This window comes from Molossus molossus, unplaced genomic scaffold, assembly GCF_014108415.1.
Source record: "Molossus molossus isolate mMolMol1 unplaced genomic scaffold, mMolMol1.p scaffold_m16_p_1, whole genome shotgun sequence".
Lineage (NCBI taxonomy): Eukaryota > Metazoa > Chordata > Mammalia > Chiroptera > Molossidae > Molossus > Molossus molossus.
The window spans coordinates 130,893,608-130,916,520 of record NW_023425344.1 but is presented as its reverse complement, the minus strand read 5'-3'; the positions used below and the strand labels follow the sequence as shown (position 1 = coordinate 130,916,520).

The window sequence follows — 22,913 nt, the reverse complement described above, 5'->3', positions numbered from 1 at the left end:
GGTGATGTGGTCCACAGAAATCAACCTCCCAGAGCATGGAAAGGTGGAGAATGGATCTTGAAGGGCAGAAAATAACTGCACAATATGAAAAAGCAAAGCATTTTAGAGTTAGAACAATTCAAAAAACCCAAACAGAAAGAGATAAAGAATTGATCTAAACAGAGGTGTGTCAGACCTGGGACAAAGAAAGATGAAGAGAATGATTAAATAGTAAAACAGTAGAGAGATTATAGTGTGTAATCTATTTATGTAAGTAAGGTAAAGAGAATAAACAAACAAATAAAAAGAAAAAGAAACAGAAGCATGAAAGAATCAGAAGGGTCTGATTAAAGTTGTAGGTATACCTGAACACAGGGTATGTCTTTTTGTTGTTGTTAAAGCAGAAATTTATTAAAGTCTATTTACATTGTGTTTTACAGACAAAAATATATATACACAGTCCCCAACATTCAGGCAATGGACTTTATCCTCAAAAGACCAAATTATTCGCCCTCCCTCCAAAAAGATACTTCTGTTTATACTCTTGAAAATGATGAATTTATTACACCACATCTCAAGAACAATCCTTTGAGATCCCAAACCTCTCTAGAGAGTGAAGAAAATCTCCAGAATGGAAAGCTTCATCACAGAGCTGTAGTGCAAGAGACACATAAAGGGCAGCTGTTTCAGAGAGTGCATACACCGGGCCAACAGGCCATGAGAAGAACTTGAGGGTCAAGCTGGGTGGCCCTTAGCTGCAAAGCATGGCCTCCAGGGCCTCCTCCTCATCTTCTGATGCAGCAGTTGCTCCTGGAGGTTCAGGCTCTAGAAGGGCATCAGTCATTTACTAGGTGCTTTGCCCAAGGTCCTTGCCATAACTTTAAACAGAATTTGGTCAATTTCCATTTCTGCTGCTTCTTCCATTTCTTCCTGGTGATCCATGCTTTCAATTATCCTCTAACACCTCTTTTATAATCCCAGCCTTCATCATCCCTTTGGACAGCTCCCCCATGGTGGCCTGGATTTCTGGGATCTTCACAAGGCTCTGCATGGCCTTCATCACTTTTATTCTATTCTACAGGGAAACAGCCACTCACAACACCGCCAGTTGGTTCTTCATCCTCACAAGCACAGAGTTCATGTGAGGTTTAGATTCAGAGAGCTTGCTTACAGCCCTATTTGACCTGATCATCTCCTTGACCAGGACCACAGAGATGTCTTTCTGACCCTTCTTGGCAGCATCCTTCACAGATCATTTCACTTTTTCTTCTTCTCTTTGAATGTCTTTTATTGTGTGTCAATAACTCACATTTCCTTTCTTATCTTCAATGACCACTCAGTGACCAGCTCTTTGGGCGGCTTCTCCTGGTTTTTTTCCAAACAGCCCCATGGCTTACTGAACTCATCTTGCCCCTTCTGGCTTTTTGTTCCCTGCATCCAGGCAGGTCATGGGCAGCTTGCCTGGGTGGTGAGAGGAAAGTATGTATATCTTATTAAATGGTAGGATATCTAAAACTTGTTATTCACTAAAAATATTTTAAATACATATACTACAAGGACTAAACAGTAGCAGTGATTGTAACTGAAGATCTGTGGAATACAGAAGGCCAGGACCATAGGTCAAAGACAGACATACTCTGTAAGAGAGTCAGCTGCTAAGTTAAAATGCCATACAAAAGAAATGCATGGAGACAAAAGGGGGGTAAAAAACCAGCAGTAGAAACCATATATATGACCTGTGATATCATGGTAAACAAGTAAAAATTCACCAAATACAAACTATGCATGTTGCTCGCTCTCTAGTACAAATACCTACATATGGCTGTTTAGAATAGAAAAAAATGTTATTCATGTTAATATGTGATATCAATATTAGAAACTATAATCTATCTACTGTAGAAGTAGCCTTGGAAAGCAATGTTTTATTGTGATTTTATGAAAAGATTAGTTTTACTTTTTGGATGTTCATTAACATCCTTCAAACCTCTAAGTTTATACTTACATTTCTCAGTATTAGACATGTTTCTGAAATATTGCACCCAAAATAAAAAATTCCATTTCATTGACATATTAAAAATAGAAGCCTTATCCGACATAGAGGGAAATACCATTTTGTGGTACAATAAATAATAAAATCACATGAAGGTCTGGGGGAAACATTTGTCTCTATTACTCTCTCCTGAAAGGCTTTATTTGTAGGTCCTAGAGAAAACTGTTGATTCTGTATCACCCTGTAGTCATGTTTCCATCCTGACTCAGTCATTGTAGCATTTGTCAAAACTGCAGGCAGTGAAATGAGCATTGCTATGTATTGTCTTATTGTGAACCACATATCCAGAATCACTATTGAGCCAAGAACTGAGGAACAACTTTAGGGGATTCTAAATTCTGTATTTTGATGGATAACAGGTTTCAAATTTATTCTTTTGCCTTCAAACCTCTAATAATAAAATCACATTAATATCATTTAATTAATGTAATTAATATTTTATCCTTCCATTAAAATAAGCAACTTTTTATTCTCATGAAGAGTGTAGAGCCCTGGCCGGTTTGGCTCAGCAGTTAGAGCGTCAGCCTGTGGTCTGGAGAGACCCGGGTTCGGTTCCTGCTAAGGGCACGTACCTCGGTTGCAGTTTGTCCCCAGCCCTCGTTGGTCGTGCGGGTGGCAGCCACTCGATGTGTTCCTTTCACATCAATGTTTCTCTCTTTCTCTGTTCCTCTCTCTTCCTCCCACTCTACCTGGACAAAAAATGGAAAAATGTCCTCGAGTGAGGATAAAAAAAAAAAAAAAAGAGTGTAGAAACATGTTATACTTCTCAATTTTGTTCAGGAACTTAGGTACATGAAAATCATAGGCTTGATGCGGAACATCATGAGATACCTATATTTTAAATTTAACACAATTTTATATCAAATTTTACCCTCACTTATACACGAATCTTATATGGAAAGCAAACAGTAGGTGCAAAGGGTTCATGAAAAAATTATAGAAAAGAACTCAATATTGAAAATATTCTACCCAATTTTTCCCGTAAATTTAGAAATTATTATAGTAATGCATTTTCAGTAGAATACACCTCCTTCAGTATATATTCCCAGTGCTCACTAGAAGCAGAATGTTAACACTTTGTTGACATTTGAAATAGTATAAATTAATATATACTGTATGATGGAACTACAATTACTAAAAACTAACAATACAGAACACCTGTTAAACTCTTATTAGTGTACCCATTTGATTTAAATAAACCTAAGTTTTAGTAAATGTATTCCTTTCTAAATTTATTCTAAAGATTTTCCCAATTCTTTAATTATATTTAAGAGATAAGAACCATCACCATATGCATCAGGTTTAAGCAGCAATTTATTCTGGTTTACTTTTTTCTGTTTCCTTTCCAGTCTAGATTTGAATAATTTGGGGAACATTTACACTAAATGAAATATTATTAATCAAATATTCCATTTATAATATACATAATTATTACATAAATTTACAACATTGAAATTTTATATTAGAAGAGTTGGGATATCAATAATAGTTCCTGTGCATATTTTAAAAATATGAGTGAGCAGAGTTAATGATTTGGTGAAAATGATGATGGAGAATATAAAATCAAGAGCAATTGTCTCAAAATAAATTAGGATTAAATGACAGTAAATGACTTTTACATCCACGATTTCAACTGCTCCTAAGAACTAATGTGATGAAGGTGGATAAACAATTCTTACTTTATAGCCAAGAAAAGATTCAGAAAAGGTCAACAATATGAATTTATTTAAGAAATATTTACTTACTCAGCATCTACTATGTGAGTAGGTACTCTGTTAGATGCTGAGGGCATGGACATGAAAAAGCAGGAAAATAAAGTATCTTTCCACATGGAGTTAAATTCACCTGGCTCAAGCTAACTAAACCAGTAAGCACTAAAGAAAGAAAATGCCTTCTATGTAATTTGTCCCTTCACTTTGTCTCTGATTTCAAGATGACAATGAACAATGAAGGAAACTTAGGAGGGAGGTACAGAACAGGCCCTTCAGAAAGAGCCAATGGCATGTGTGATATTTTCTAAGTTTAAGAATAATTAAAATATGTGCCAGAGTGAGAAAGTATTGTTTTTCCTTTCAGACTGGAAATTAGAAATTAGAGTAACTGTAAAAAAGTTGTGTATATTTGTGGGAGGGGGAGTGTTGGCAAAGGATCAAGTCTATAATCTGATTCAGACAGCAAATGAAGAACATTATATGCTTCAAGTGGTAGGAAACTTACCACTTGAACCGAGCAAAGCATGGACTTGGTTCTGGTTCTAACACACACAAGTTCAGTTAACAAGGTGTTGAGGAAATGGAGAACTGCCTGTACTTAAAATGATCATTAAGAATAATAATTCTAGTTTTGCCATTGAGAGTGAGAGTCGATATACAGACAATAATGTATAGCAAAGCATATTTATCATCACATTTCACATACCAATAAATAATGCATTCACGTCTTAAACTGTCAAAGCAAATGTGGAAGAGAAAATTTCCATCTATATTCAAGATTAAGCTTTCTAATTTTAAATTACCAGGCTTCAGCTGTAAATTTCTTTCAGTTGAAAGGTTTGAAGAAATTATTAATGAATCTTCTAAAATTCTGGAAGGTGTCTAAAAGATTATAATAAAGAATCCTAACATAGATATGACAAAAATTACAGGCATAAATCTGTTGAGCACCTACTGTGTGAGCACTGTGCTGGGTGGCTGTTATTTCTAATAACTATTTGTCACATTTGTTTTCTCAATTTCTCTACCAATAATTCTTATATGTTAATTTATAACTGTATTATTTGAAATACAGCTCAGCTCACTGATTCCATAAAGTTGGTCCCAAGACATTTCCTCATTGGAAAGGGAGGTGGGAGGAGGGGAAAGCTAAATCCTACTGACTACTTAAGACCACCTCCTTGGTATTTGTGGTATCTGCACGGCCTTTCAGAAACCCTCCAAACTTGCACAAAGTCAGGAACTTAAAATAAAATCTTTCTCAAAGACCACATTTGTCAGTCGTGCTTCTTGCCTCAAGGACCTCTAAAACAGTAATAGCCCGTGTAGGTGGTAATTAGTAGCCTGTTTGCACCCTAACTCTGAATCTTGATGCCTATGCTCTCCTGGGCCACTCTTAAGGGGAAAGCTGGGAGGAGCTGAGAGGACAGGTCAGCCGGGCGGGGCAGGCCGAGGTGACAGCAGGTGAGCCTGGCGAGGATGAGGAAGTGAGACAGGGACAGTGTGGGTATTACTCATTCCGCTTTACCGCTGAGGTGGCTTTCAAGAGGAACTTCTTGCCTCTTTCAATCCAGTTTAAGTTTTATCTAATTGAAGTCACTTCCCATCCCGGTTAGCTGGGGGAAAACACCATGCGTCCGTGAAAGGGAGGAGAGTCAGGACGGCGGGGCCAGGTAGCCTCTCTCGTGACGCCGCGTGTCCTCGTCGTCAGAGGCCGAGTTTCCCAAATCGGTCCCTCGCCGTTCCTCAAACCTGCCCTTCCCCTAGTCCTGGGAACTCCCGGGGAGCCCCGAGTGCGACCTGCCCCCGGCGCCAGGGGCGCGGAGAGGATGAACGCTGCTGCGTGGGAGCGGAGCCCAACCTTGAGGAAGAGGGAGTACAGGTTGCTCAGGTTACTCGGAGGGCACAGGGTCCCGAGGGGCATTAGCCAGACCCATACGTGCCCCAGAGAGCGCGGCGGGTGTGGCCAGTTCAGACGCAGAACGCCAGCGAGCCTCCTACTTTACCTTTCTCACTCCGACAGCCCATCGCCCTTCCGACCACATCCCCACAGTTTCCTAACATACCCCTCTCCAACCCCACCACACCTGAGGGAAACTTTCCTCGCTTCTCAAACTCAGCCGTTTCCACGGTTGCCGCAAACCGTCCTCTCCCTAGCAACAAGGTTCCGGCCGTAGAGCGAGCGGCTCTAGGTGTAAGGAAGGTGATGTCGTAAAGCCCCGAGTGTCGTAAACCAGGTGCGGTGGGGAGGGGGAGGGGTGGAGGCGGAGGGGTGGGGGGGGAAGGGGGAAGGGGGAGGGAGGGGGAGGAGGTGACTCGAGCATTTAGACTCAAGCGAGAGGATCATGGCGGATGGCCCCAGGTGTAAGCGCAGAAAGCAGGCGAACCCGCGGCGCAATAACGGTGAGTGGCGGAGAGGACCGGGGAGCGGCGGAGTCAGGGGGAGTCGGGCAGCCGGGGCGCCCCGAGGGTGAGGGGGGCGAGCCGGGCTGGGGGCGGCCGGGGCACGGACGGGCAAAGTGGAGTGGGAAAGTAGAAAGTAGTGCTCTCTGCCCCCCTCAGCTGCCGGAGCCGCGCCGCGGCCGCTCGCTCTCCCTGAACCGTTATGTCTCTTACCTGGTCTCTCTCCGCCTAGCGGCTCCTGCCGCCTCTGCCGCCTCCCTGGACCGTTAGCCGCCACCTCTGCATCCCCGGCTCTGAGCGGGCGGCCGGGACACGGCGTTCACTTTTCTGGTCTCGGGTGGAGCGGCTGTTGCTTCTTTTCGCACTTTCCCCCACTCTTCTGCCTCTCGCGCCTTCCCGATCCCCCTCCTCCTCAGCCCCCTTCGCTGTATTTTCCCTCAGCGGCGAGGCTCCCCGGAGCTGGGAACTAACTTGTGCCGGCCCTGACCGTGCAGAGTGGCTTCCGCGCGCCGCGGCCCCTTCCTGCTCTGTAGCTTGGGGCTCGAGGCTCGGGCCGGGCGGCGGCGGCGGGACGCGGCAGGCCGGCTGCGTGTCGTCCGTGCGCGCGTGTGCGCGGGCGCCGGCGCGGGCGGACCAGGCTGGGCCGGCCGCGGTAAAGTTATGACCAGCCGGCGCGCTCGCGGAGCGGGGATTAGCGGCGGAGGCGCGGGTCCTTAAACGCCCCTCCTCTCCCGCCCCGCGGCCACCGCGAGCCCCGCGAGTGAGGTCCACGTCCTGTGGGGCGCTGATGGGGCGGCAGGGGCGACGGGGCAGCAGCGGGCGCCTACTTGCTGCTGGGGGCGATCTGTGGATGGCGGCGAGCGGGGCAGCGGGTGTGTTTGTAGAGTTGTTACCTGGTTAGAGACCGGGAAGCACCACAGACTGAGCTCCCTCCCCGGGAAAGACTTTCTCCGCGCTGGGATGGGGCTGTGTGCGTACGCCTCTCTTTTTCTCTTTCGGTTTTTAGGGAAGTTGTTACCTGGGCCAGACGCTCGGAGCGCTGAAGCCGGATAATGGAGCTTGGATGGCGCTCACGGTCTTGGGTGGAAGGGGATGGGGGAGGGGGAGGGCGGACCCACGGACGCGCGAGTAGGCTGCTCTCGAGCTGCAGCTGCAGTGTTTATTGATTTGTGCTGATGTGCCGGGGAAATACACACTCGTCAGCCTGGCAAGAGAGTTTAAAATAAAGAAAGAAAGAAAGAATAAATAAATAAATCAGAGGGAGACAGAGAGCGAGACCCGAACATGTGGTTGTTGTTGCACAGTCAGTCGCCTTTTCCAGTTTGGAGAGACGTTGTAAGTTGATTGTATTTCTGCTTATCTCAGGGGCGATTCTGTGCTTTCTCTCTCTCCAGTTCAGCAGCGAAATGTCTGCTGATTGTTATTGTCTGGACAGTTCCTGTGGCGAGAGGGGCGATACTTGTCCGCCCGAGGGCGGCGTGAGCGCGTGGAGAGGCCCCCGCCCGCCGGCCGGGTACCTGTTTGTATAATAATGGGCGGCAACGGCCCTGCTGCCTGCTGCGGCCCAGGCTATATAAGGAATTACACGTACATTTCGCATCTAGGGGTTCGTTTGGTTTCCTGCGTTATTTTTAAAATGAGTTTTTAAGAATAGGGAAATAAATGCGCCTATATTGGGATCACAATATCTTCCAAAAAATGAGGAAATATGTGTTTAAGTAAAAACTCTCTCGCGCTCCCCCCGCCCCACCCCCGCGCCTGAGCTCCCTTTCTCCTCCCCTCTCAGAGGAGAAACTCGAGGTTTGTAACCTTTCCAGGCAATTTTAGATTTTGTGTGGGATTTCCTGTCTAGGAGCAGATACGAAGATTTTAAGCTGTTTCAAGACGTTTCCATCCAATCGTAAACATATTTTTAATATAATTGAGCCGACATTAAAATCACTGGTTTCATGAATTTTAGTTATTCGAATAAACATTTTTTAAAAAGCGTCTATCGGTTATAATTGATAACTAATATTTGGTATCTTCATTGTGGAGAGATGACTTGTTACGGCAAGGAGCGGAACATAGGCTATTGCAATTTTAATTTCCTGTTTTAGCGTCAAATAGTGTGTGTTCTATATTGAGCTGTTGTCGCTGTTGCTGATGTGGCTTTATGAAAGGTAAGTTGGTTCAGAGAAGGCTGTTCGCTTTTTACCTTATGTAAAATGTTCATCGCCATAGAAAGGGGCTTTTCTTGTTGCTGACGACATGTGTGTGACATGTGAGACTGAACCACCCAGCGTCTGTGCAGCTGCTGTAAACATGTTTACCTGAACAGGAAAGAATGGATTTTTCTCCTAAAGATTCTGTAATATGAATATGACACCCATAAGGCATATCAACAGATGACTAAAGTGGGAAAAGCTATCCTGAAAGGTACTTGAAATCAACAGGAAAAAGAGGTTCTCGGTCGCTGCAGCAAATGGCAACTTGTGCAGGTAGAAAAAAGATGGTGTTTAGTTTTCTCCTGCATGTATGTCAGCCCCCTCCTGTCTGCTACTTTCATTCTCAAGGGAGGAATTTATTTACCAGGATTGCTGTCAATGTTTTTCCTTTGTGTTTAATATTAGAAAAACAGATTTGGGGCTGTTTAGCACAAAATGTCTTGTCTGCAGTATCCATTACTCTGAGAAAACAAAAGGTGTTTAAGATAGCACTGTACTACTACAGGTATCTTCCATTTTCATCACTTTTGGCTCTGTCCTTGTATTTCCTTTTGTTCTTAAATACATTTCATCCATTGCTGATGATTACCACTGTGCTATTTGGTTAAGCCTTAAAATTTGCAAATTAAAATTGAAGTTATATGCCATTTTGTGGTGAAACCTCGGTAGGTGCTGGCTATTTCTTAGCAACGCAATCATATTTAAGTTGCAGTTGTTTATTGGAGAGAATTGCTTGGGAAAATGTGAACTCTTAAATCTTAAGTGAAGAAATAAATGCTGTATCCAGTGTAGGTAGTCACAGAGATACTTTATGCTGTTATTTATACATAAATAATGTTGTTTATTTTAAAATAAGGTGTGCATATTTAACTGATGATGAGCTTCCAGTAAAATATTTTAATTTCCTTTCTAGAATATATCTTCAGAGTAGGGTATTAACGGGAGAATCAAGTAATGTAACCTGATGAGTAAACCAATTAAGCAAGGTGTGGCCAAAGCATCAAACCTTACGTAATAACTTTATGGTAGTGATGTTAGTCATCTATAAAGGAGTGGGATTAGAATTGCTTAAATTGATTTTTATCATTTATAATGTAATGCTTTGTTGTATTTTAAAAATCTGTCTTCTCATTTTCTACTTGTATTCTCTGTGTGGTTTTCTTATGTATTTATTTATTTTTGGAGAAATGTACTCTAGCTACTAATGACCACATACTGATTAATTCACTTTGTAGATGAAATAGCAGGTCCATATCTGTCTGTCAGTCATTTGCACCACTTGCTGTCTTTGGAAACCACCAGTAGAGGATGCTAATAAAAATGATTATTGTTCTAGTAGTACCATAAGTCTGTTTCCTGTTGATTGGGACCTCGGTGTTGATAAGGACCTTTGATATGTAATTCTGAGTCTATTATTTCAAATTGGTGCTAAGATTAGAAAGAGGTAGGAATGTTTTAACTTAAACACTTTTATAAATTTGAGCTTCTTAAATCTTAAAGTTGAGATTGCTATCAATTTAGTCTTGCGTTAGGTGAGTCATAAAAGTGTTTTATATTATTAGGTTTGGAGAAGAACATGTAATGATTGACCCATATTTATTTTGCACATTCACTGTATTTTTTAACCTTTTTTTATTCATAGTAAGAACCCTGAAAAAATTTATAGATGTTAAAAGATTAATGGTAAATATGGCAAGGAAAATGCAATTAATTGATAATAGTATATAATTATTTTACCATAATTTAGGTGTACTTAAGGTATGTATGAGTTGGCAGACAATTACTAATGAAAGTCTTAAGCAGCAGTCACTCAAATGTTAGTGATTTTTAGATATCTTTTCCTTCTCTGTTTATTAATCAGAATCAGATAGTATATAAATTTTAAGTTTACCAATTGTAAATTAAGGAATAAAAATTTGTTTAGAAGATTTAAATGCAGTGGAAACGTCTTTATTGCTTGTTAATTATTGTATGCTTGTATTACAAAATTCTTTAAAACAAACTATGTAAATTGATATAACTTTTATGTATAAATAATTGCACAAGACTTAACAAATTTAGTTTTGTCTTTTTGGTTTGTGTTCTTAAATAATTAATATAACTAAACTTTTGCAAGCCTTTCATTGGTCAAATGTTAATGGTGTTTCTATAAATGTGTCAATGCCAGTACCATAATGCAATAATAATACTGCTTATATAGTATTAAGTAAGGTTACTTGAATTTTTAGGTAAGCCTACCTGTGTGAATTTCTCATATTAGTATATCATGGTTCTTCAAGAATGTATGTGTGTGTGTAGGCGCACATGCGTGTGTGCGTATGTGAATACAGTTTTATATTTCCTGACAGATATTTCTTGAATTTGGTGGTCTCCTAATTCTTAGAGTTTGGTGGTGACTAGGTGTGATTCACTTACCCTTTTTTAATGAATTGATGAACTTGACCACAAAGCCCTGACATACATAATTGTAGCATGGAGCAAAACTTTTAAAGTATCTTATGAATTGAAAGGATTGATCACTTGTTAGTATGATCCTGATATAAAAGCATATGAAATATGTGGTTAATACTTTATTTCTCTAGTGTCCATTATTTGTGAAATGCTGTACCCTATGTTTGCAGTTTTAGTCACTCTGAACCATGTGGTGAGAAAGTTAGATCAAATAGGGAATATTAAAAAACTATTAGCATAATATTGCTCATCGTGGTTTTTTTTTTTTTTTTTACCCTTTTTTGCTTCCCCCTGTATAAGTCACTTCTAAACCTGTGATTAGAGCCAGATGTAAACACGGATGCAATATCATGTGGAATTATATTGTTAGCTACTCTTAAATACCTATATTGAATTTTAGTAAAGAAGAAAAACCATGCAGTTGTTGGAAGAAGATTAGTGTGTACAAGTGCAATGAAAGGTTAGAGGACTTGATGAAATTATAGAAATAGTATTTAGGATTGAAATGGTTTCTTAATCTTTGTGTTTTGATCACTCATTTATGGGAATACATGTTCATTTCTAATAGAGATATGTTAAAATAAAAGTTCAGTGTTGAAAGAAAAATTTAAAAAAATGTTTAAATAGTAAAGTACCTTGATTAGGAAATATAATAAAATGACTTTAAAAATATTTAAAGTTATACATACACTACACATGTGCGCGCGCGCGCACGCGCGCACACACACACACACACACACACATAACTACATGTTATACATACTACCTGCTAAATAATCATTGAACTGATAAAACTAGAAAATAAATGGATATACATATAGTAGAAAAAGTTTTGTAGCAACCCAAGTTAAAAGTAAATGTGATCTATTATAAAGGCATTGCTATAGGAAATTACCTTTCCTTTGTATGGAACAGTGCTTTGAGAATTGTATTCCTAAAAGGGAGTATTCTTAGGACATGAATGTCCTAAAAATTTTCAGTATGCTATGAGAATGTCTACATTTTAACCTTGATGGAGGTGGGTTATACTCTTGATAGCTTAGAAAACTGGGTGGCTTGAAAATATGACAATATACAATACTACTTAAATACAAAATACTCTCTGATAAGTAATATTTGCCTTAAGGTTATTTGCAGAGGAAAAAAATCAATATTTTGGAGTATATCATTTAAGTGTTGATAAATTGAAAGATTCCAAAAGGGAAGAGCAAAAAAAGCCATGTTCAAGTCTATATTTGTATTATGGCTATGAAATGTTATTAGATTCTTGATTTTTCATCCTCTAAGAAGTAATTTTTTTCTTACTTATTTCATCAGTCATCTTCCTGTTACTTAGTACATGTCCTCTATATTCATGGGAATGACATTTATCTGTTCATATATACATTTCTTCTCGTAATTAACTTTATATATTTACTGAAACTTGATATGTGGAGTTTCAGGTATAAACTATGATTTTGGTAGAAGATCTTACAGTATGGCAACCTGGGAAAACCTTCATCATCTCTTTTGCAGTAACAAATACATCTGTGCTAGAATTATTAGTAACAGATGTTTTGTGACCTCTTAATTCCCATTCCCCTCCCCCTGTACCTTCCCCTAGCCATGTTTAAAATTAAATGTGAGTGGAAGATAAATATGGGAATTATGTCAGTTTCTAATATTTATTGTAGTCTAAGAATATTGAAAGCCTTCTCTTTCTTTTTAAAAATATTCTAATTTCAAAGTCCTAGATATTTCAACTATTCTAATTTTAGTTTTTTAGGTATTTTAAGTACTCTGATTTGAATTTTCTTTTTGTGAAATTATTAGATATTTCATTACCTTTCATGTGCACTAACTAACCTACAATGTATTATAATTTCCTTTATTCTTAAAGTCTTTATATTAGTTTAAGCTACAGTTCTAACTAAATGTTTGTTTATTTTGTTTGTGTTAAATGCCAAGTGTGACTAGTTTGCTGATTTAAAAAATTGTCATTCCCTTGGAATATTACATTTTTTTTTTATATGGAAGGGACCTTTAGAGATTATTTTAACTGAAAATTGATAGAGATGAGCTGAAAATTACCACCTTCAAGTAGAAACTAGGTAAGACACTTTAACATGTGTTTTGAGAAGGGGTAATAGTGATATATAACATCTTTTAAGGAGTAGATTATCTGAATCTGGGCTCAAGTTAACCACCTGACTCTGCCTAAATACTTGTAAAGGTTGTGAAAATCACTGAGTCTTTTAAATATTTTCTCTTTTCTACCCTAATAAATGAAGTTGCTACTCACTCCTGTTGCAACATAACTTTTCTAAATTTCTTAATAAGCTTTCTTTTTTTTTTTTTTAACTTTTGGGAGTGGGTACAGGGAAGGAATAGTTGGAGGACAGAGAATATAATTTCATATGAATAAATATGAAGCAGAAAATAAATGAAATCATTTTGGAGGTGGAGAGATTTAAGAGAATCATCCAAATCTATTTTTGCAGATAAGTGAACAGATTCAAAGAGGTAAAAGGACTTTGCCAAGTTCCTGTTACTAGTGAGCTTGGAATAGGTTGCAGCTTTTCAGATTTGTAGCTCAGTATCCTTTTATTAGAGCATTTGGACCATACTTATCTGTGTTGGTGACAACCAAGAATTATATGCCATGAAATTTAAATTTATCATAGTTAAAACCAAAATGTATTCTGCAGAATGCGCAATCTTCTTAGGAAAAGGGATTTGTAACCCATTTGCATAAATCTGTGAATGTAATAGTTGATGGGACTATACCACTTAAAACGTTTCAGATGAAGTGAGTTTAGTATTACTTAGAAGTATCCTTTATATTTTTTATCTTTCGATTTTAATTTTTTATCTTCATTTCCAGTATCATTCCCTATTCACACTATCCTTCCCATCCCTCACTTGTACCCAGTCTAATGTGTTTTTACATATGTACTTGTCTCTATCTTTGTAAAATTATGTAGTTATATATATATATATATATATATCTTTTATTTCAGAGAGAGAGGAAGGGAGAGGGAGATAGAAACATCAATGAGAGCCTCCTGTATGCCCCCTACTGGGGATCGAGCCCACAACCTGAGCATGTGCCCTGACCAGGAATCAAACCTGTGACTTCTTGGTGCATGTGACAGTGATGCTCCACTAACTACAGCAGCCAGGCTGTAGTTGTGTGTGTCGCACTTACAGAGCCGCTATTACACTCTGTATTTTACTTTCTTCACTCAGTATGTTTACAATCTGTTCATGTTGCTGTATGAACATGGGAGTCCATTGCTTCTAACTGTACAGTATTTCAGGATGTACATATAACACGAATTACTTATCAGTTCTCCTAATGATGGATACCCAGATTGACTCCAACTCTTAGGTATAAAAAATTCTGTAATAATTCCTACATGTTGCTAACAGCTGTGGAAGAATTCCTCTGGGGAACATATATCCAGGCATAGTATTGCTGGATAATATGTTAGTTTCATATTTAATAGCACTAGATTTTGTCAGATTATTTCTAAAAATGGCTACACCGATTTTTACTCTTAGCAACAATGTATAAAAATCTCTATTTTCTCACAGTTTTGCCAGTTTTTGGTATTGTACAACATCCTACATTTTGCTAATTTGACAGTTGTTAAATAGAATCTCATGGTTGCTTTCATATATGTTTCTCTGTTTGCTGGGGAGGTTGATCATTTCTTCATGTCCTTGCCTTTCTTTTTAGTTGGGCTTCCACTTCTTGTTGATTTCACAGAGTTCCTTATAGATTTGAGAAAGGAATCGTTTGGTTGTTTTAGACATGGCAAATTTTTTCCCAGTGTGTCATTCATCTATTGACTTTTATATGGAATAGGAATCCTTAATTGTAATGTATTTGAATCTATCAAATATTTTACTTTGGGTAATAAAAAGACCTTCCTAGAATTACAGAGATATTCTAATAGTTTTGTAGTCTTACCTTTTATATTTAGGTTTTTAATACATCTTGGGTTCACCTTTTGATTACAGCATTTCCTTGTTAAGAGGAGCAAACATGGTGGTTAAGAGTTTGGGTTGATCCTGTAATTTACTAGCTGAGTCACTTTGACCAAGTTATTTAGTCTCCCAATACTTGGATTTCCCCTTAGGTAAAATGGGGATGATAATCTCAGAGTTGGGAAGGTTAAATGAGATATGAAGCACTGTGCCTAGTACATATTTAAAGCATTCAATACATGTTTGTTTAAAATTTTACTTAGATTAAGTTTGTTTTAAATGTTTTTGTATCAGTTGACACTTCTTTTTTTTTTTTTTTTTTTTATCCTCACCCAAGGACATTTTTTGTTCAGATAGAGTGGGAGGGAGAGAGAGAGAGAGAGAGAGAGAGAGAGAGAAACATCGACATGAAAGGGACACATCGAGTGGCTGCCACCCGCACAACCCAACCAGGGCCGGAGACAAACCACAACTGAGGTATGTGCCCTTAGTGGGAACTGAACCCGGGTCTCTCTGGACCACAGGCCGACGCTCTAACCGCTGAGCCAAATCGGCCAGGGCGACACTTACTTCTTATCCTCTTGTTTAATATTAACTCTAATATAACTGCCATCTAAAAGGATTTTGTAAAATTTGTTCATTATTTCTGTAGTTTTGGCCTTAAACTGCTTAATTCTAGCCCAAAGCACAAGGCTGTTTGTTAAATCAGTAATAGAATAGTAACACACACTGAAGCTTAATGCTATTTAATGCTTAATGCTATACATATTAATACTATTTGTGATATGTCTTTTAGCTTGAGGAAGTCTGCCTTGGACTCTTTTTAAAAAATGGTTTTTATTGACTTGGGAGAGGGAGAGGGAGAGAGAGACAGAGACATCAATTGGTTGCCTCCTGTCTGCACCCAGCCAGGGATCAAACCTGTAACCTGAGTATGTGCCCTGACTAGGAATCAAACCAGCGACCTTCTGGTGCACAGGGCGACACTTAACCAGCTGAGCCATACTGGCCAGGGCACCTTGGAATCTAATTTTAAAGGGCATTAAATTGAGAGACCTCACCATATTACTTTTATGTATAATATTGACAAGGGTTTCAAGGATAATGTCCTAGTGTTATTCTGTTGCATAAAACAAAGAACTTAAGCCCAAGGAAAGTAAACTTCATATTCTATATTTGAATAGCCTAAAGAGTGTGAAGTCCATGGCTTCTCATACATTCATTTGGTTTGCAGTATATTTAAGATGATGGTTGTCATACTTTGTTCTTGTGGTATAGGTCAGGGCAATCCTAAGGCAGAAGTTCAGGTTGTACCCTGTTTGGTATGTGTGTGTTTTAATAAACTTATTGAGGTGAAATTTACATACATCATTTTGCATGTACATTTTGATAAGGTTTGAAATACACCTGTATAATCACCACCACAATCAAGATGTAGAATATTTCCATCATCCCCAAAATTTTCTTGGACCTTATCTCAATCTTTTTCATCTCTGGCCCAAGCAATTACTGACCTGTTTTTGACTATTAAATATTGGATTTACTGTTTCTAGGGTTTTATATAAACAGAATCATAAAGTAGGTGCTCTTTTGTCTGCTTTCTTTTGCACATCATAATGTTTTTGAGATTCATCCATGTTATTGCACATATTAGTAGTACATTCCTTTTGTATCACTGAGTAGTAGTAGTGATAGTAGTAGTAGTCCACTGCGTGAGTATATCACAATTTGTTTATCCATTCACCTACAATGGACTTACTATTTGGGTTTCTGGTTCTTGGCTATAGAATAAAGCTTTTATAAGCATTCACATACAGATTTTTGTATTGATATATGCTTTCATTACTTTTGGATAAATACTCAGGAGTAGAACTGTTGGGTCATAATATGTGTATTTTTAACTATGTAAGAAACTGGCAAACTGGTTTCTAAAGTGCTTATAACATTTCATATTTCTACTGGCAATGTATGAAAGTTCTAGTTGCTCCAATCCTTGCAAATATTTGTCCATATTTTTAATTTTAGCTATTCCAGAAGGTGTATGGTTGTATTCTTTTGTTTTTAATTTAGATTTTATTGATACTAGTGATGTTTGAATATCTTTGATGTACTTGAAGGCCATTTGTATATTTTGTAAAATGTTTCAATCATGTTCATTTTTAATTGGGTTGCTTATCTTTTTATTATTGAATTATAAGAGTCCTTTATATATTCTGGACCCAAGTCTTTTTTTGGATATAGGTGTTTAAAATATGTTCTCCCTTTTTGTGGCTCATCTTCTAATTTTCTTAATGGTATCTTTGAGGTGCAAAAGTTGTAAATTTTGATGAAGTCCAACTTACAATTTTATTCTTTTAGGCTTTGTGATTTTTGTGTTCTAAGAAATCATTGCTCACCAAGAGGATGCATTTCTCTTTTTAAAAAAGAACTGTGTAGCTGTAACATTTAGGGCTATGATCCATTTTTGCTTAATTTTTATCTATACCCTGTTTTGATCTTCATATACAAGCCTGCCTGAGGTAGTCTTGAGGACTTTGCAAAAGATAAAAACTTGTTCTTAGTCACCAAAATTCAATATGAGAATTTATCTTTGAGTTCTTAAAAAAATATTTTTCAGAACCCAACTACAGACCAAAGCTCAAGACTGTAGTATAGAGGATCACAAATCCTACTTTCCTGTTTTCATACATTTTTAAAATTGAGAGTAATTGTATTGTTCTTAGTGTTTTCAAAATTTTTCATATCTTTGACAACATTTTTAATTCATGGAGACATACTTCAGTGAGGCTAAAGTTGTAGAGCAAGATGCCCAAAGGGAGTGGCCGTAGTTAAGCAGAATGTGAATTATCTTCATAGTCTCTTATTTCCTTTATGGTTTTAATTAGTTGAGCATTGTTCCAATTCTTTTTCACATTCCATAGCTTTTATGTTTACATGGGGAATTTCTTTAAACCTACCAGTTTTTTAGTTCACTAAGGGACACAATTATATTCTTTTGGTTAATGAAAATTTCTTTCACCATCTCTAAGCTTCTTGCATAAGGATTCCACCCCACTGTTCAGCAGAAGCTGCTGTGCAAAGGTCTCTAGTTACCTCCAAGTCCCATGAACCTTACTTAGTTTTATCTTATTTGACTTCCCTGTAATTGATATTGTTGACTCTGCTGGAAGGTTTTACTACCTTAGCTTCAATATTATTATTCTTGTTTTCTCATCTCTTCCCATTCTTCTCTCTTAGAGCTTCCTCTTTGGTATTACCTAGGGCTGCTTCTCCTCACAAGATTCGCCCTAAGTCTGACCCAATCCAACTCTTCTAGTTTTGCTGATGTTTTCAAAATCTTGGTCCCTTGCTCAGAACTAGATTGAGCTCCAAATATAGTTGTCTGGGCAACTTCTCTACCTATATGTCTGTCCTGCAGGATTTTCAAACTTCACATGTCTAAAGTTGAACTAATGTCTTTGATCTCCCGCTTAGTCTTGCTTTCTTTCTGCATTCACTATCTTGTTAGTGCCACCACCAGTGACTTACGCTCCCAAGTTAAAACCTATGGTTAACTTTCCCTTTCATAACCCCATAATCACCAAATCTGTCATTTCTGCCTTCTGAATATCTCTCAAATCAGTCTTTCCCTCTCCATTTCTGTTTCTGTTGTTTTGTATTCTCCTTTCTCACCCAAACTCTTATACTAGACTCTTTTTCTTCCTACTCATCTCTGTCATGTAGGCTGCTGCCAAAATTACCTTTGTAAAAAAAGAAAAGTCTGATTTGCCCTGTCCGGTTTTGCTCAGTGGTTAGAGCATTGGCCCATGGATCAGTGAGTCGCGGGTTCAATTCCGGTCAAGGGCATGTACCTCGGTTTCAGTTCTCCCTGGCCCTGGTTGGGGTTGTGTGGGAGGCAACCAATCGATGTTTCTCTCTCTCTCTCATTTTCTCTCCCTCCCTCTCTCTCTCTCTACCTGAAGATAAATAGAAAAATATCCTCGGATAAGGATTTAAAAAAGAAAAGTCTGGTTTAATCATTCTCCCAATTAAATCCCTTTCCTGATGCTTTATTAACTTACTGGATAAAACTAAGATGCTTAGCATGACACGCAGGCCCTTATTTATGATCCTGCCTCTGCTGCTATTTCCTTCTATCTGCTGACCACCTCCCACCTACTACCCATAGATGCCTGTTTCTACAAGCTTTTTCCTTCATGCCTTTGAATATAATTTTGTTCTTTATAATTGAAATATGCATTCTTTTTCTCTACTCCATATTTTCCAGTATGTTTTGAAAGGTGGACAGGAATTCTTCTTAGGTATCTCTTCTTCCAAAATGCTTTTTCTAATCTTTTTTCCATTTGCCCTAGAAATTTGGTTCTCTCCTGTTATACCTCTGAATCTATCTTTTATATTTACATTATTATACTTATTCTACTGTGTTATGTTTTTTTCATATGTTATTTTCTCGATCTGACTATGGTTTCCTTTAGAATGGAGACTGTCTTACTCATTCTGGCATGCCACTAGGTGGTAGTCACTATAGTAATTGCATGCATGTGTAGCATCTGTTATACTTATGTTACTATATACCAGGTATTGCTCTAAGTGCTTTACATTTATGAGCTCATTTGATTCTCACAATAATCCCATTATTATTTTTAGGCCCTTTATACACATGAGGAAATAGGCAGAGAGAGATTAAATAATGTATGCAAGGTCACACAGTGAATAAGCAGTAGAACAGGGATTTGAATCCATTTAGTCTGGTTTGTATATTCTCTTAGCCACTACTTTTTATTGCTTCTCAGTGCCACCTGGCACATTGTCAGCATTTAGTGCTTGTTGAATGAATGATTAAAAATTTTACCGCCCTGCTCCCCTCTGCCCCAAATATAACTTGAAAGACATAGTAAGATGTGGTTAGACTTTGTTTTCTTGTATTTCATGAATATTAAAAAGCATACACATCTCAGTCAGTTATTATATTATTGTTATTTGTAAATTGAGAGTTTTTTTCAGTTCATTCTTCGTAGGTGCGTGGTTTTTTATTTTAATTAAAATATTATTTTCTTTAACTTTTTCCCCCCCATAATTTATACACTAAATAAAGTTACTCCTACCTTGGTATTAATTATTATTCTGCCAATTACTTTGGTATAAATGCTTGATCTTACTGATTTTTAGCTATGTACTTTAGTCCTGATTTTGTTATGACCAAAGAAAAAAATGTTTTGTTACTTTGAAGTTAATTACAGATACATTTATATACTTACTCAAATTTGTCTTTTTCTTGCCATATATATATAAAATCACTGGATTAATTTCTATGCAGTTTTTATTTTTAAAATAGTATTTTTTCTATCTGACTTTTCTATTTATTTTTATCACCTTTTCCCATTCCCTTAAAACTCATTATAACTAACGTGTCTTATTTTTGGTTAAAATTTTTTTTTCTTTATTGATTTTAGAGAGAGAGGAAGGGAGAGGGAGAGATAGAGACATTGATGAGAGAGAACATCGATTGGCCGCCTCTTGCATGACCCCCACTGGGGATTTGGCTCACAACTTGGGCATGTGCCCTGACTGGGAATTGAACCAATGGCCTCTTGGTGCATGGGTCAACACTGAACCAGTGAGCCACACTGGCCGGGCAAGCTCTCACTTTTTTATACTCCATTTAGCTCTGTATCTGGCTTGACCATTCTAGATATTAGTGTGTAATTCCTTCTGGTCTGGTATCCCTAGGTGCATTTATAGAAAGAACATTGAACTGGGAGATAGAAGTCGTAGATTCTAATACTAAATCTGCCATTAATTGCCCTATGAAATTGGAAAAATAATTCAGTTTATTTGAGCCTATACTTCTTCATCTGTAGCATGAATATGATGGAGTACTATGTGTTAGGCAATGAAACTCTGAAATGAAAGATGTAGTATCTTGCTCTAGAGAGCTTACAGTGTAGCAGAAAATAAAAATAGGAAAGCAAACCTTTAGAATGTAGTTTGGTAATTGATGTGATATTATATTCCACATACATAGAAGGGATAAACAAGTCTTAAAGGATGTGTGTGGCTTATCTTGGTAAAATGTGGGAAGTAACTTTCTAGACAGAGGAATAGTATTTGTAAAAGCATGACACACACACACACACACACACATTGTGGGACATGTTAGTCACGTTTGGTTGAACTTTGTAGGAATGAGTGGAGGAATGGTTAGAGATGAGGCTGGAGAATTAGATAGGGAGCAAACAAAGAAAAAACACTTTATATATTGCCATGATAGGATTTTATCCTGGAAGTGGTGGGGAATTGCCAGAGGTCTTAGAGCAGGGACTGACATCATTATATTTATATAATTTCTATGTGTTAAATGTTAAATGGTTAAAAATTCAAGAATATATCTACTTGCTTTACTAAATGTTGGGCAAGCTATAAAAGTAAAAGCTGATTTGTCCAATTTCCCGAGTTTTTGCTTTATATAGATTCAAATACTATTAGCTTTAAAATGGTACTACCACCATCATTACTGTCACCACTATCATTTCTACCACCAAAATCAGTATCACTATAAAAGACCTACTTTATTAGAGGCAGAAGTGGCCTTGGTTAGAATTAGTTGCTAAAATCTATGCACCAAGTTGGCTCTGCACTTCTAAACGCTCTGAACTCTTGTGAGGAATTGTATTTATTTATTTTTAATTAATTTATTTATTTTTGTTATAGATGTTTCTCTTTTTCCCCCCACTGATTCTCCCATCCCCCTCCCTCCCGGCCCTGTCCCCAGCTTTCTTCTCCATGTCCATTGTTCATGCATGCATGCATATAAGTTCTGTGGTTTATCTCTCCCCCCACCATCCCCTCTTCGGAGGATTGTCAGTCTGTACCCCACTTCCACATCTCTTGGACTACCCCGTTCCTCAGACTGTTATGTTCATTATAAGTGAGATCATGTGATATTTGTCTTTTTCTGCTTGGCTTGTTTCGCTTAGAATACTCTCCAGGTTCCTCCTTGTCATCTCAAAGGATAAGAGATCTTTCTTTCTTACAGCTACATAGTATTCCATTGTGTATATGTACCACTGCTTTTTTATCCATTCGTCTACAGATGGACACTTGGGCTGTTTCCAGATCTTAGCTATTGTAAATAGGGCTGCTATGAACTTGGGTGTACATATATTCATTCTGATTGGTGTTTCAGGCTTCTTAGGGTATATTCCTAGAAGTGGGATCACTGGGTCAAATGGCAGTTCAATTTTTAATTTTTTGAGGTAACACCATAGTGTATTCCATAGTGGCTGCAACAGTCTGCATTCCCACCAGCAGTGCACTAGAGTCCCCTTTTCTCCACACCCTCGACAACACTTGTTATTTGATGATTTGTTGATGGTGGCCATTCTGACAGGTGTGAGGTGATACCTCATTGTTGTTTTAATTTGCATCTCTGTGATGATTAGTGATGTTGAGCATTTCTTCATATGTCTCTTAGCCGTTTGTATGTCCTGTTTGGAGAGGTGTCTATTTAGTTCCTCTGCCCATTTTTTAAATGGGTTCTTTGTCTTCCTTTTGTTGAGCTGTATGAGCAATCTATATATATTGGAAGTTAACCCCTTATCTGATGTTTCATTGACAATTATGCTCTCCCATAGAGGGGATTGCCTTTCCATTTTGGTGGTTGTTTCTTTTGCTGTACAGAAGCTTCTGAGTTTGATGTAGTCCCATGTATTCATTTTCTTTTTGTTTCTATTGCCTTAGAATGTATCAGTGATCATGTATCAGTGAAAATTCTGCTGTGTATGATGTCTGAAATTTTGTTGCCTACATTTTCTTGTAGGATTTTTATGGATTCAGGAGTCACATTAAAGTTTTTATCCATTTTGAGTTTATTCTTGTGTACGGTGTAAGTTGATGGTCTAGTTTCATTATTATTATTATTTTTTTTGCAGGTAGCTGCCCAATTTTCCCAACACCATTTATTAAAGAGGCTATCTTTACTCCATTGTATGCTCTTGCCACCTTTGGCAAATATTAATTGTGAACATATTGTCTTGGGTCCATTTCTGGGTTCTCTGTTCTGTTCCATTGATCTATCTGCCTGTTCTTGTGCCAGAACCAGGCTGTTTTGATTACAGTGGCTTTGTAGTATAACCTGAA

At 38.1% G+C, this 22,913-nt stretch overlaps 1 protein-coding gene and 1 pseudogene across 2 annotated transcripts in view; one reads left to right on the top strand and one right to left on the bottom strand.

Annotated features, from left to right (window-relative positions):
• Positions 1-326: 326 nt before the first annotated feature.
• On the bottom strand, positions 327-6,566 carry LOC118630247 (annotated as a pseudogene).
• Positions 6,063-22,913, top strand: part of ZEB1 (zinc finger E-box binding homeobox 1) — a 273,742-nt gene continuing 256,891 nt past the window's right edge. For both annotated transcript variants that reach the window (XM_036261960.1, XM_036261954.1), the window contains exon 1: positions 6,063-6,144. In XM_036261960.1, coding sequence (XP_036117853.1) covers positions 6,087-6,144 — 58 coding nt within the window. In that variant the 5' untranslated portion in view covers positions 6,063-6,086. The remainder of the gene's footprint in view (positions 6,145-22,913) is intronic.